Source organism: Lepidochelys kempii, chromosome 1 (assembly GCF_965140265.1).
Source record: "Lepidochelys kempii isolate rLepKem1 chromosome 1, rLepKem1.hap2, whole genome shotgun sequence".
NCBI classification, from domain to species: domain Eukaryota; kingdom Metazoa; phylum Chordata; order Testudines; family Cheloniidae; genus Lepidochelys; species Lepidochelys kempii.
Genome location: NC_133256.1, coordinates 53,069,352 through 53,083,516, shown reverse-complemented (window position 1 = coordinate 53,083,516; position 14,165 = coordinate 53,069,352). Strand labels below are relative to the sequence as shown.

At 41.8% G+C, this 14,165-nt stretch overlaps 1 protein-coding gene across 1 annotated transcript in view; it reads right to left on the bottom strand.

Moving 5' to 3' along the window:
- LOC140907924 (complement C4-like) overlaps positions 1 to 14,165 on the bottom strand; it is a 94,460-nt gene that overhangs the window by 49,040 nt on the left and 31,255 nt on the right. The window contains exons 17-22 of the mRNA XM_073335234.1: positions 13,688 to 13,891; positions 10,442 to 10,556; positions 10,154 to 10,224; positions 8,814 to 8,953; positions 8,083 to 8,295; positions 4,486 to 4,537 (exon numbers count right to left, since the gene is read on the bottom strand). Of these exons, the coding sequence (XP_073191335.1) occupies positions 4,486 to 4,537; positions 8,083 to 8,295; positions 8,814 to 8,953; positions 10,154 to 10,224; positions 10,442 to 10,556; positions 13,688 to 13,891 (795 nt within the window). The remainder of the gene's footprint in view (positions 1 to 4,485; positions 4,538 to 8,082; positions 8,296 to 8,813; positions 8,954 to 10,153; positions 10,225 to 10,441; positions 10,557 to 13,687; positions 13,892 to 14,165) is intronic.

The window sequence follows — 14,165 nt, the reverse complement described above, 5'->3', positions numbered from 1 at the left end:
GACATCTGATTTGTGTCCATTTATTCTTTTACGTAGAGACTGTCCAGTTTGACCAATATACATGGCAGAGGGGCACTGCTGGCATATGATGGCATATATCACATTGGTAGATGTGCAGGTGAACAAGCCTCTGATAGTGTGGCTGATGTGATTAGGCCCTGTGAGGGTGTCCCCTAAATAGATATGTGGGCACAGTTGGCAACGGGCTTTGTTGCAAGGATAGGTTCCTGGGTTAGTGGTTCTGTTGTGTGGTATGTGGTTGCTGGTGAGTATTTGCTTCAGGTTGGGGGGCTGTCTGTAGGCAAGGACTGGCCTGTCTCCCAAGATTTGTGAGAGTGTTGGGTCATCCTTCAGGATAGGTTGTAGATCCTTGATAATGCGTTGGAGGGGTTTTAGTTGGGGGCTGAAGGTGATGGCTAGTGGCGTTCTGTTATTTTCTTTGTTAGGCCTGTCCTGTAGTAGGTGACTTCTGGGAACTCTTCTGGCTCTATCAATCTGTTTCTTCACTTCCGCAGGTGGGTATTGTAGTTGTAAGAATGCTTAATAAAGATCTTGTAAGTGTTTGTCTCTGTCTGAGGGGTTGGAGCAAATGCGGTTGTATCGCAGAGCTTGGCTGTAGACAATGGATCGTGTGGTGCGGTCAGGGTGAAAGCTGGAGGTATGTAGGTAGGAATAGCGATCAGTAGGTTTCCGGTATAGGGTGGTGTTTATGAGTTTTCCTAACCCCCCCCCCCCCCCAGACGTTCTTGTTAAACCCTGGATTTGTGCTGGAAATGGCCCACCTTGATTATCATACACATTGTAAGGGGAGTGATTACTTTAGATAAGCTATTACCAACAGGAGAATGGGTTTGTGTGTGGGGTGTGGGGGGGAGAGAAAACCTGGATTTGTGCTGGAAATGGCCCACCTTGATTATCATACACATTGTAAGGAGAGTGATCACTTTAGATAAGCTATTACCAACAGGAGAGTGGGTTTGTTTAGGGGGGGGTGGGATGTGTGTGTGGGGGAGAAAACCTGGATTTGTGCTGGAAATGGCCCACCTTGATTATCATACTCATTGTAAGGAGAGTGATCACTTTACATAAGCTATTAACAGCAGGAGAGTGGGGTGGGGGGAGAGAAAACCTTTTGTAGTGATAAACACCCATTTTTTCATGATTTGTGAGTATAAAAATATCTTCTGTCTTTTCCACAGTATGCATCCGATGAAGTGAGCTGTAGCTCACGAAGGCTTATACTCAGATAAATTGGTTAGTCTCTAAGGTGTCACAAGTACTCCTTTTCTTTTTGCGAATACAGACTAACACGGCTGTTCCTCTGAAACCTGTCATTATGCAAGGCACTGCATTTAGCCGTATGGAGTGGAAATCTATTAACTGCATGAAAAAACTTGTACAGATACAGACAGACATCATCTTCCTTTCCAAATGCAAACAGATGGACATCGTACCAAAAGGACTGAAGGTAAAAAATCCATTACAATCTACATACCACACAGACTATGCTGACAGCTTGTGCCACACGCTCTCAAAGAAACTGCAGAATCACCTGATCAACATCCTCTACAGCAAGCAGGGAAAGATAAAGAATGAGCTCTCAAAAATGGATACTCTCATAAAAAACCAACCTTCCACACAAACTTCCTTGTGGCTGGACTTTACTAAAACTAGACAAGCCATTTACAACACACACTTTGCTTCTCTACAAAAGAAAAAGGACACTAAACTTTCTAAACTACTACATGCCACAAGGGGCCGCAGCAATGGTTCCCTCAACCCACCAAGCAATACTGTTAACCTATCCAACTATACTCTTAGCCCAGCAGAAGCAGCTGTCCTATCTCAGGGCCTCTCCTTCTGCCCCTCCACTCCCACGAACATGATACAGTTCTGTGGTGACCTAGAATCCTATTTTCGACGTCTCCGACTCAAGGAATATTTCCAACACACCTCTGAACAACATACTAATCCACAGAGACCTCCCTACCAACACTACAAAAAGAAGGATTCAAGGTGGACTCCTCCTGAAGGTCGAGACAGAAGACTGGACTTCTACATAGAGTGCGTCCGCCGACGTGCACGGGCTGAAATTGTGGAAAAGCAGCATCACTTGCCCCAGAACCTCAGCCGCGCAGAACATAATGCCATCCACAGCCTCAGAAACAACTCTGACATCATAATCAAAAAGGCTGACAAAGGAGGTGCTGTTGTCATCATGAATAGGTCGGAATATGAACAAGAGGCTGCTCAGCAGCTCTCCAACACCACTTTCTACAAGCCATTACCCTCTGATCCCACTGAGAGTTACCAAAAGAAACTACAGCATTTGCTCAAGAAACTCCCTGAAAAAGCACAAGATCAAATCCGCACAGATCACACCCCTGGAATCCCGACCTGGGATATTCTATCTACTACCCAAGATCCATAAACCTAGAAATCATGGGCGCCCCATCATCTCAGGCACTGGCACCCTGACAGCAGGATTGTCCGGCTATGTAGACTCCCTCCTCAGGCCCTATGCTACCAGCACTCCCAGCTACCTTCGAGACACCACTGACTTCCTGAGGAAACTACAATCCATCGGTGATCTTCCTGATTACACCATCCTGGCCACTATGGATGTAGAAGCCCTCTACACCAACATTCCACACAAAGATGGACTACAAGCCGTCAAGAACACTATCCCTGATAATGTTACGGCTAACCTGGTGGCTGAACTTTGTGACTTTGTCCTTACCCATAACTATTTTACATTTGGGGACAATGTATACCTTCAAATCAGTGGCACTGATATGGGTACCCGCATGGCCCCACAGTATGCCAACATTTTTATGGCTGACTTAGAACAACGTTTCCTCAGCTCTCGTCCCCTAACGCCCCTACTCTACTTGCGCTATATTGATGACATCTTCATCATCTGGACCCATGGAAAAGAAGCTCTTGAGGAATTCCACCATGATTTCAACAATTTCCATCCCACCATCAACCTCAGCCTGCTCCAGTTCATACAAGAGATCCACTTCCTGGACACTACAGTGCTAATAAACGATGGTCACATAAACACCACCCTATAACAGAAACCTACTGATCGCTATTCCTACCTACATGCCTTCAACTTTCACCCAAACCACACCACACGATCCATTGTCTACAGCCAAGCTCTGCGATACAACCGCATTTGCTCCAACCCCTCAGACAGAGACAAACGCTTACAAGATCTCTATCAAGCATTCTTACAACTACAATACCCACCTGCAGAAGTGAAGAAACAGATTGATAGAGCCAGAAGAGTTCCCAGAAGTCACCTACTACAGGACAGGCCTAACAAAGAAAATAACAGAACGCCACTAGCCGTCACCTTCAGCCCCCAACTAAAACCCCTCCAACACATTATCAAGGATCTACAACCTATCCTGAAGGATGACCCAACACTCTCACAAATCTTGGGAGACAGGCCAGTCCTTGCCTACAGACAGCCCCCCAACCTGAAGCAAATACTCACCAGCAACCACATACCACACAACAGAACCACTAACCCAGGAACCTATCCTTGCAACAAAGCCCGTTGCCAACTGTGCCCACATATCTATTCAGGGGACACCCTCACAGGGCCTAATCACATCAGCCACACTATCAGAGGCTTGTTCACCTGCACATCTACCAATGTGATATATGCCATCATGTGCCAGCAGTGCCCCTCTGCCATGTATATTGGTCAAACTGGACAGTCTCTACGTAAAAGAATAAATGGACACAAATCAGATGTCAAGAATTATAACATTCATAAACCAGTCGGAGAACACTTCAATCTCTCTGGTCACGCGATTACAGACATGAAAGTTGCGATATTACAACAGAAAAACTTCAAATCCAGACTCCAGCGAGAGACTGCTGAATTGGAATTCATTTGCAAATTGGATACAATTAACTTAGGCTTGAACAGAGATTGGGAGTGGCTAAGTCATTATGCAAGGTAACCTATTTCCCCTTATTTTCCTAGCCCCCCCCCTCCTCAAATGTTCTTGTTTAACCCTGGATTTGTGCTGGAAATGGCCCACCTTGATTATCATACACATTGTAAGGAGAGTGATCACTTTACATAAGCTATTAGCAGCAGGAGAGTGGGGTGGGGAGAGAGAAAACCTTTTGTAGTGATAAACACCCGTTTTTTCATGATTTGTGTGTATAAAAACATCTTCTGTCTTTTCCACAGTGTGCATCCGATGAAGTGAGCTGTAGCTCATGAAAGCTTATGCTCAAATAAATTGGTTAGTCTCTAAGGTGCCACAAGTACTCCTTTTCTTTTTGCGAATACAGACTAACATGGCTGTTACTCTGAATCCAGAAGTAGACGGGCCTAGCGTTCCCATAGGCAGTTCCTATGATCCTACTAGCCCAGATGGTTGTAAAGCATTTTGAAATCAGATTATTAGACTAAAAATGGTGGAAATCTTAAAATATAAAACCCATCTTGTAACTTACAATTATTATTAATGCAAATGGTCTCTTCTTCGGTACGTAGAATGCCTTCAGTCTGCACAATAAAGAAAAAAAATAGGTCAACCCCATTGCAAATTATTTCATACTGAGGACTTAACTGCTAAAAATGTATCATCTCTAACATAATATTGGACCAGTATATGGCAGCAACAATTTCATTTGGATAGAGATTTCTGATCCAATACAGTAAAAAGTACTTACAGTCAGCATTTCAAGTCCATAAATATACCAGCTGAACTGATTACTGATTTTTACTAGCCTTTTTGTTAGAAAAAGCATTTTTTTTCAGATGAAACATTTTACTAAAAGCAAACAAGAAATGTGAAGCTTTGACATTTAGTTTTAGCCAGTGAAACCTACATCTACAGTCCATAGGAGGGCTCAGTTCTACACACACACACACGCTAGGCAAAGTGTCAATAAAGGAACTACATCTGGAATTAAGGTACTTTTCTTTTAACCAATTATTTTTAAAAAATAGTTAAAAGATACTGACCATGCAAAGCTCATACAAGTTACAACTGAAACAACTAATGGCCTTGATTAGAGTGATATGAGACAAACACCTGTCAGGGATGGTCTAGATATACTTAGTCCTAACTTCTTGCTAGTCGTCACGTCTTAAGGAGAACAATTTATCACCCTTCTCTTTATAACAACCTTCTATATGCTTGAAGACTGTTCTGTCCCACCACAGTCTTCTCTTCTCCATATTAAACAAACACAGTTTTTTCAATCTTTCCTTGTAGGTCGTGTTTTCTAGACATTTAATCACTTTTGCTGCTCTTCTCCGGACTTTCTCCAATTTGTCCACATCCTTCCTGAAGCATGGTGCCCAGAACTGGACACAATATTCCAGTGTGGCCTTCTCATTGTTGAGTAGAACCAAAGAATTATTTCTCATGTCTTGCTTACAACACTCCAGCTAATACACCCCAGAATGTTGTCTGCTTTTTTTTGCAACAGTATTAAATTGTTGACTCATATTCAGTTTGTGATCCACTATAACCTTCAGGTCCTTTTCTTCAGTACTCCTCCCTAGGCAGTCATTTCCAATTTTGTATTTGTACAATTGACTCTTCCTTCCTAAGTGTAGTACTTTGCATTTGTTCATATTGATTTGCACCCTGTTCACTTCAGACCATTTCTCCAGTTTGTCAAGATCATTTTGAATTCTAATCCTGTCCTCCAAAGTGCTTGCAAGCCCACCCAGCTTGGTGGTATCTGCAGACTTTATAAATGTACTCTTGCTGCCATTATCCTAATCATTTATGAAGATATATAATTAGGAAGGCCAAAAAAGAATTTGAATAACAGCTAGCCAAAGACTCAAAAGCTAATAGCAAAAAAATTTTTAAGTACATCAGAAGCAGGAAGCCTGCCAAATAACCAGTGGGGCCACTGGACAATCGAGATGCTAAAGGAGCACTCAAAGACAATAAGGCCATTGCAGAAAAACTAAATGAATTCTTTGCATCGGTCTTCATGGTTGAGGATGTGAGGGAGATTCCCAAACCTGAGCCATTCTTTTGAGGTGACAAATCTGAGGAACTGTCCCAGATGGAGATGTCATTAGAGGAGGTTTTGGAACAAACTGATAAACTAAACAGTAATAAATCACCAGGACCAGATGGTATTCACCCAAGAGTTCTGAAGGAACTCAAATGGGAAATTGCAGGACTACTAACTGTAGTCTGTAACCTATCATTTAAATCAGCTTCTATACCAAATGACTGGAGGATAGCTAATGTGATGCCAATTTTTAAAAAGGGCTACAGAGGTGACCCTGGCAATTACAGGCTGGTAAGCCTGACTTCAGCACCTCACAAACTGGTTGAAACTATAGTAAAGAACAAAATTGTCAGACACACAGATTAACATAATTTGTTAGGGGATAATCAACATGGTTTTTGTAAAGGGAAATCATGTCTCACCGATCTATTATAATTCTTTGAGGGGGTCAACTAGCATATGGATAAGGGGGATCCAGTGGATATAGTGTATTTGGATTTTCAGAAAGCCTTTGACAAGGTCCCTCACCAAAGGCTCTTAAGCAAAGTAAGCAGTCATGGGATAAGAGGGAAGGTTCTCTCATGGATTGGTAATTGGTTAAAAAATAGGAAACAAAGGGTAGGAATAAATAGTTTTCAGAATGGCGAGAGGTAAATAGCGGCCCCAGGGGTCTGTACTGGGCTCAGTCCTATTCAACATATTCATAAATGATCTGTAAAACAGAGGGTAAACAGTGAGGTGGCAAAATTTACAAATGATACAAAACTACTCAAGATAGTTAAGTCCCAGGCAGACTACAAAAGGTTCTCTCAAAACTGGGTGACTAGACAACAAAATGGCAGATGAAATTCAATGTTGATAAATGCAAAGTAATGCACATTGGAAAACATAATCCCAACTATACAGAAAAAATTATGGGGTCTAAATTAGCTGTTACCACTGAAGAAAGAGATCTTGGAATCATTGTGGATAGTTCTCTGAAAACATCCATGTGCAGCAGCAGTCAAAAAAGCGAACAGAATGTTGGGAATCATTAGGAAAGGGATAGATAATAGGATAGAAAATATCATATTGCCTCTATAATAAATCCCCGGTACACCCACATCTTGAATACTGCGTGATCGCCCCATCTCAAAAAAGATATATTGGACTTGGAAAAGGTTCAAAAAAGGGCAACAAAGATTATTAGGGATATGGAAAAGCTGCCGTCTGAGGAGAGATTAATAAGACTGGGACTTTTCAGCTTGGAAAAGAGACGTCTACAGGGGGATATGATGGAGGTCTATAGAATCATGACTGGCGTGGAGAAAGTAAATAAGGAAGTTTTATTTACTCCTTCTCATAACACAAGAACTAGGGGCCACCAAATGAAATTAATAGGCAGCAGGTTTAAAACAAACAAAAGGAAGTATTTTTTCACACAGTGCACAGTCAACCTGTGGAACTCCTTGCCAGAGGATGTTGTGAAAACCAAGACTACAACAGGGTTCAAAAAAGAACTAGATACGTTCATGGAAGATAGGTCCATCAATGGCTACTAGCCAGGATGGGCAAGCATGGTGTCCCTAGCCTCTGTTTGCCAGAAGCTGGGAATGGATGACAGGGGATCGATCACTTGATAATTACCTGTTCTGTTCATTCCCTCTATGGCATCTGGCATTGGCTACTGTTGGAAGACAGGATACTGGGCTAGATGGGCCTTTGGTCTGACCCAGTAGGCCGTTCTTATGATATTGAATAGAACCAGACCAAGGACAAATCCCTGCAGGACCTCACTCAATATGCCCTTCCAGCTTGATTGTGAACTATCGATAACTACTCTAAGTATGCTTTTTCAACCAGTTGTGCACCCACCTTATAATAGGTAATTGTAGTCATAGGTCAATCCCAGAATGAAGTTTCTTCTTTGTGCTAAATTCATTCTAGTCACTACTTTCTAGTGCTATTTTCTTCCTGAGGGTTCCATACACACAATTATGTGTATATTTAATGAAACAGAGACAGACAGAAAGGGAGCTATTAAATTTTTGCACCACAGCTGAGCTGATCAAATGCTGTTATACTTACCACAACTTTGAGGTTCTTCATAACACTATCACTGTGCCCAGAAATTGGGTCAAAAGCAGTAATGGTAATTGGAATTTCCCCTACAATGAGTGGAACTACTGAGAAATAGGCAGGCACTGCTGAGTTTCCCTTAACAGTTAGTTTCTGTTGGACCTCCTTTGTCGCTGTCCCTGCACTGCACACCCCCTCCACTGCGATCATCTTCACTGTAACCTATTGAAACAAGGAAATGCTTGTAATAATATTTATTACACCACTGCTCAAGGAAATAGATATCCTGACAGATATAAGTAATGAAAAGCAAACCTCAAATGGATCAGAGGTTCAGAGGAGCTAAGTGCCTATTGTGGCCACACAATGAATCATTATCAAAACCAAGAACAGAACTGCAATCTATTAATTCCCAGTCTGATTGCTAATCCATTAGACCATCTTGCCTCCCAGCTAAACCACTTAGACTGAGCTGCTTATTCAAAGATTGGGCTAACTGTACTCACCTGCCTACAGGAGGGATGTAAGGATAAATTAGTGAATATTTGTTTATTGCTTTGAAAACATGCAATATAAACATTAATGCTATTTTCCATTCGTCCCTGAAGCAGAGCCCAAAGGACCCCAGCCAAGTATGGCCAACTCAGACAATGTAGCTGAAACTTGACAAAGGAAGTAAGGATTGGTGGCTGGGTGATTTATATAGCAAACAGTTCAGCAATGTACTACAGTAACATTACCTTGAGATCTTCAGAAAGGTAGTTGTAGACAACTGCTTTTACTTCTAGTTGCTCGTACCGTTTAACTGAATATGGTAACCTTACTGATACAAAAAAATCTTTGAAAACCTTAAAGGTCTTGGGGTCAGCTACGCAGAATCCTGGTGGAGGAGAAAACTGGAGTTCAGACCCAGCAAACTCACGGTATGTTAGCTTTTCAGAGTGCTGTTAGTTTAGGCACTCATGAAGATGTTACATTTAAAAAAGAACAAATAGCTGTGCTCCTTTCTTGCCATTCAGAAACAAACATATGTCCAAATCTACCCTGCATCAAGCCCAGCATTGTGCTGGAAGTCCCGGGGAGGTCTAGGAGACAGATTCCTTCCCCAAGGCTGGAGTGCAGCAGCAGATCATCTCTGCAACCATGACTGCAGCCTCAGGCATGCCTACTCTACATGACCCATCAGATGGAAATTGCACAGCCATGGATGCACCAAACGGACCCTTCCCCACTCTGGTGCTGGTGGCCTGTGCTATGCAGCAGATCAGACTAGATGATCTGGTGACTCCTTCTGGTCTTAAATTCTATGACTATGACTCTAACGGAGTGAAATTCTATAGTGTGTGTTATACAGGAGAGCACACTAGATGGTCAAACCAATGATCCCTTCTGCATGTATGAGGCAATGTTGCCTAGTGGATGGAACACAGGACTGGGATGCAGAAAATCTGGATTCTATTCCCATATCTGTCACTGGCCTGCTTGATGATTTTATGGAAGTCACTTTCTTTCTTATGGAAGTCACCTTTCTGTATCTCAGTTTCCCCATCTTTAAAATGGGTATAATGACACTGACCTCTTTGTGAAGTATGTCGAGATCTACAGATGCAAAGTGCTAGGTATTATTATTCAAAACCAATGAATCTATTAATGGTAATGTACCACATATTAAGTTAAAATCTTCTGAATAAGATTACTTTGGAATTTTCTTTCTGCACCTGCTCCCCAGATTTACTTAATATGAACACAGGCATCACTAAATACAGTGAAAGATTCATAGGTTCAAAGTGCTAGGCATTTTATTTATCATTGTTATTTACCACATTTGCCATAACCCTCTGTCTAACTGGAAGCTAAAATTAAAAGGTTCTTAGATTTTCAAAGCCAGAAGGAATCATTATGATTGCTTAATCTGATCTCCTGCACAACACAGGCCATAAAATTCCACACTGTACTTTCTGTATTGAGCCCATAACTTCTAGTTGAGCTAGTGCACACCTTTATGAAGGTGTAGAGGTTGAGTGAATATTCATGCATCAGTACAGAGTGAACCAATAGTTTACCGATAAGGTTTTTTTACCTTTTTGAGGTGATATACTTATTGCTTGAATTTCCCACGTAGTTATAGAGTCAGGAATAGCATTTGCTATCCTAAAGGGACAAGAGATAAAATATTAAGAAGAATGTATGAAATGAAAACAAGTTCATTCCTTCAGTCTTGAAGACTGACAAGAAAAAAATATCAGTTGTGGAGGAGAGACACAGCAAACAGGTCCAAATCCCTCTGTAATGGATTCTACAGAACACTGACATTATGGGTATATTTATATACATGTAGGTGTATTCATCTGGTCAAATAATACAGTACCTATGCTGTCCAGGGTTCTTAATTTCTACTGTCTCCCACCACCAACTCTCAGGAAAGACACTGCGCAAGCTGATTGAAGTTTCATCAAACACTTCTTCTTCTGGAACGTCACCAACTGGAAAACAGAAATTGGGAGTCTTCCCTGAAGCCTATGGCCAATAACCGTACACTGATTTGGAGAATCAGTTGTCAGAGAGACAAGACAAAAGGATTAATATGCTGAATAGCTGAATGAAAAGACTCTGCCTGGTTTTGATCTTGTAAACTGCAAAAAAAATGCAGAAAGACAACAGACAATGACTAAAGATTGACACTGAACAAAAGGTTAATTCTTCCTTGCAAACTGGGGAATTATATGCTGTCAACCAAAAAAATTCCCCCTTTAGTTACAAGTGGAGAAATTATTTCTTCATTACCACTGTGATAGATGGGCCATGAAAGGAGAAGGAGAGAACACCGGTGACAGAAATCATGCTTTGAATGGGATCAGTCATGACACACAGAATTGTTCAATGAAATTGGCTGCCTAAGGGGCAGAATGGAGACAAATGCAAAAAACTTCTCTGCTTGAATTTCATACAGTGTCAGCAGGAAGCAAGACTCTCAAAGTGCTTGGGTACATAGTGTATGATCCAAAGTGCACTGAAATTCATTCAGAAATGATGATGATAATGATCGTTATTATTTATTTGCATGGCAGGAGTGCTTAGAGACCCCAGCTAAGATTGAGTCGCCATTGTGCTGGGCACTGTACAAATACACAGTGAGAGGCAGCTAATAATCAAAATAGTTTAAAAATTGTGTGGGATGGACAAGAGAGGCCCAGAGAGGTGAAGTGAAATCCTTAAGGTCACACAGCTGCTTAGTGATTGAGCTGGGAACAGAAATCAGGGCCATACCCAGTAGACCACAGTGGGAATCCATCCACTGACATCAATGGGCTTTGGATCAGGCTTATGGTATACAACTCATGTAAAGAAATTAACTTTTCAATTGAAATTTTGGACAGCTCAGTGAAGACCTCTGCTCAGTACACAGCAGCAGTCAAACAAGCAAACAAGATGTTAGGTTGCCTAAGGAATGGGATGATGAATAGTGGGGAGACTATTACAACCCCTTTGTGTAAATCCATGGTACAGCTCCACCTGGAATACTGTGTAGAGGTCGCCAGATCTCAAAAAGGATATTGCAGAATTAGATGGTGGTCAGAGAAAGGTAAGGTGAATGGTTAGGGGAATGGGAAAATTCATATGGAGAAAGACTGAAAAGATTGGGACAGGGATTAGGAAAGAGATGAATAAAAGGGACATGAAAAAATTATATTAAAAAGTGAATGGTGCGGAGAAGGTGGATCAGGAGCTTCTGTTCTCCCTGTCTCATAACACATAAACAAGGTCACATTTTAAAGTGGGCAGTTCAAAACAGAAAAAAGGAAATTTTTCACACAATCTGTAATTAGACTGGGGAATTCACTGCCATAGGAAGTTAGTGAGAACAAGAACTGAACAAAGCTCAGAAAGGAATTGGACATTTCAACGGATATCATGAATTATGACAAATCTGGCATATTATGACAAATGTTGTGGAAGGGATATTAACCCTCATGCTCCAAGGCTTAGGCCAATGTGTATTAGACAACAGGAAGAGACCTAATGGGGGTGCAGATTACCCCACATCTACCTCGTGCAGGGTTCTTACACTTTCCTCTGAAGCATTTGGCACTGCCTCTGTCAGAGACAGAGTACTGGACTAGATGGACCCTGGGTCTGACCCAGTCTGGCGATTCCTGTCTTCTTACATTACTGAAAATATTAACATAAACGGTCACTATCATTAGTTTACAAATTGTTACTTTCTGAGAAAGCAGTAATGTAAACCTCACTATTAATACCACTGCTCTTCTGAGTGAGCAAAGATGTGCTACCAAAGGTGTCCCCCCAAACCAGGGCCAGATTAACACCACTGGAACTATTTACGATACAGTACTAGTCAGTGAGAGTAAGGTAGGCAGAGTTTGACTTCAGAGGCCCTAATTCTCCACTGCTTTGCACCCCTCTGTAGCCATTGACACGCATGTAGAGAGGATACATGCAAAGTGTTACCAGATGAGACTGGGAGCATTTTACCTTTCCTTTGCACAGGTATAAGTGACTGTAAAAGGTGCAGGGCGCGGGGGACGCAGGCTCACAATACCTGCCCAGATGTACCTGCTAACTAAACTCAACGTGACACAACAAATGAGGGCCAAAAACATACAGAGAATTTCTGGATTGCTCTCACTCTTTGCATGTTTCCTTGCTCTTACTGTTTGCATGTTTCATGAAAGCATGGAAAGTAGTATTTGTGGTATAGTGAATAAGTTGGGAGAAGGAACCTTAAAAATGTAAATGGGAGAATGCAGGAAGGTATGGAGATGTCTGTGAGAGAAGGAGAGGAAAGGAGTGTGGAACTTTGTAAATTACACACAAATCACCAAAAAACAATGGTTGTTAAACATTTCAGGTGGGGGTTTCAAAAGCTCCCATCATTGGCCTAACTCTGTTCCCACTGAAAACCCCCACTGATTTCAAGGGGAGCACAGTTAAACCAATAATACACACTTTCCAAAATCCCACCTTACTCAGCCATGACATATGTATGCGTGTGTGCATATAATGGAGAATTACATCAGATACATTGGCCCTAGTTCACACTCAGACAAACGTCACCCTTCATGCGGTGCATTATCTCTTCGATAAATGTAACCCAACCTCTTATGGCCCAAAAACCTGAGCTCGACTTTCTGACAGACCTAGCTCTGTTCTTGTCACAATCTGAAGTGACCACAGATGTACCGCCTAGAAACCATTGGTAACAAACCACAAGGGCAGCAGGTGCTCAGAATGTTGCAGTATTGGAGCACGGGAGTCAACAGAAGTATCAGGTGTTCAGCACATTGCAGGACAGCATCTTTAAAGTCAGTGCTCAGTATCTTGCAGGACTGAGCCGTAGCTGAACTACACTTGCAGTTCGGTGTCATTTCGGAACCCTGTGCTTGGGGAATCAACTGCACAAACTGCTACAGGTTTTATGAGATTAGCCCGGCTAAAGCCACAGGCATTGCAATGACATGTGTCCCTGTGAATAATACTTACCTATGTGATTCTTCTCAATCTTGCAGCCCTAAAACAACTGTTTTTTTCAGAGATGACTGTATACAATTTACTTTTTAAAAATGGTATGTTACTAAAAGGCAAAATTCCTTACTTCTTGCCAGTGTAGAAGCTAGTCTCTTCTGTTCCAGCTGCTTCCTGAGACTCTGAGCCCTCTCACAACAGTATTTGAAAGTTTCTTTGCATTTAGTAGAGCCAGTAACTCTAGTTTGCCTTTTGGCACAAGAAAACCTCATTGGATTTAATTTCATTCCATCAAGACAGCACTTTCGTAGAGCAGGATCTTGGTATTTGCTAGCTGTAACAAAATTACAGTGACGTCAGTGTTGCAGAGGCTTTGATAAATTTTGAGATATTCAATCATACTTATATACTTCACCTGTGTCGTCACTATTAATTGTCACTATTTTCACAGTAGCCATAGGAGCCCTTATCATGAACCAGGGCCCCACCCGGCTAGACATTGTACTAAATCCTTTCCCCCGAAGGGTTTACAATCTTATCTTTCCTGCAAGTTCAGGCCATGAAGTCACTGGGGACAGGATCAGCTGACTTGAACTGAAGTGAATGAG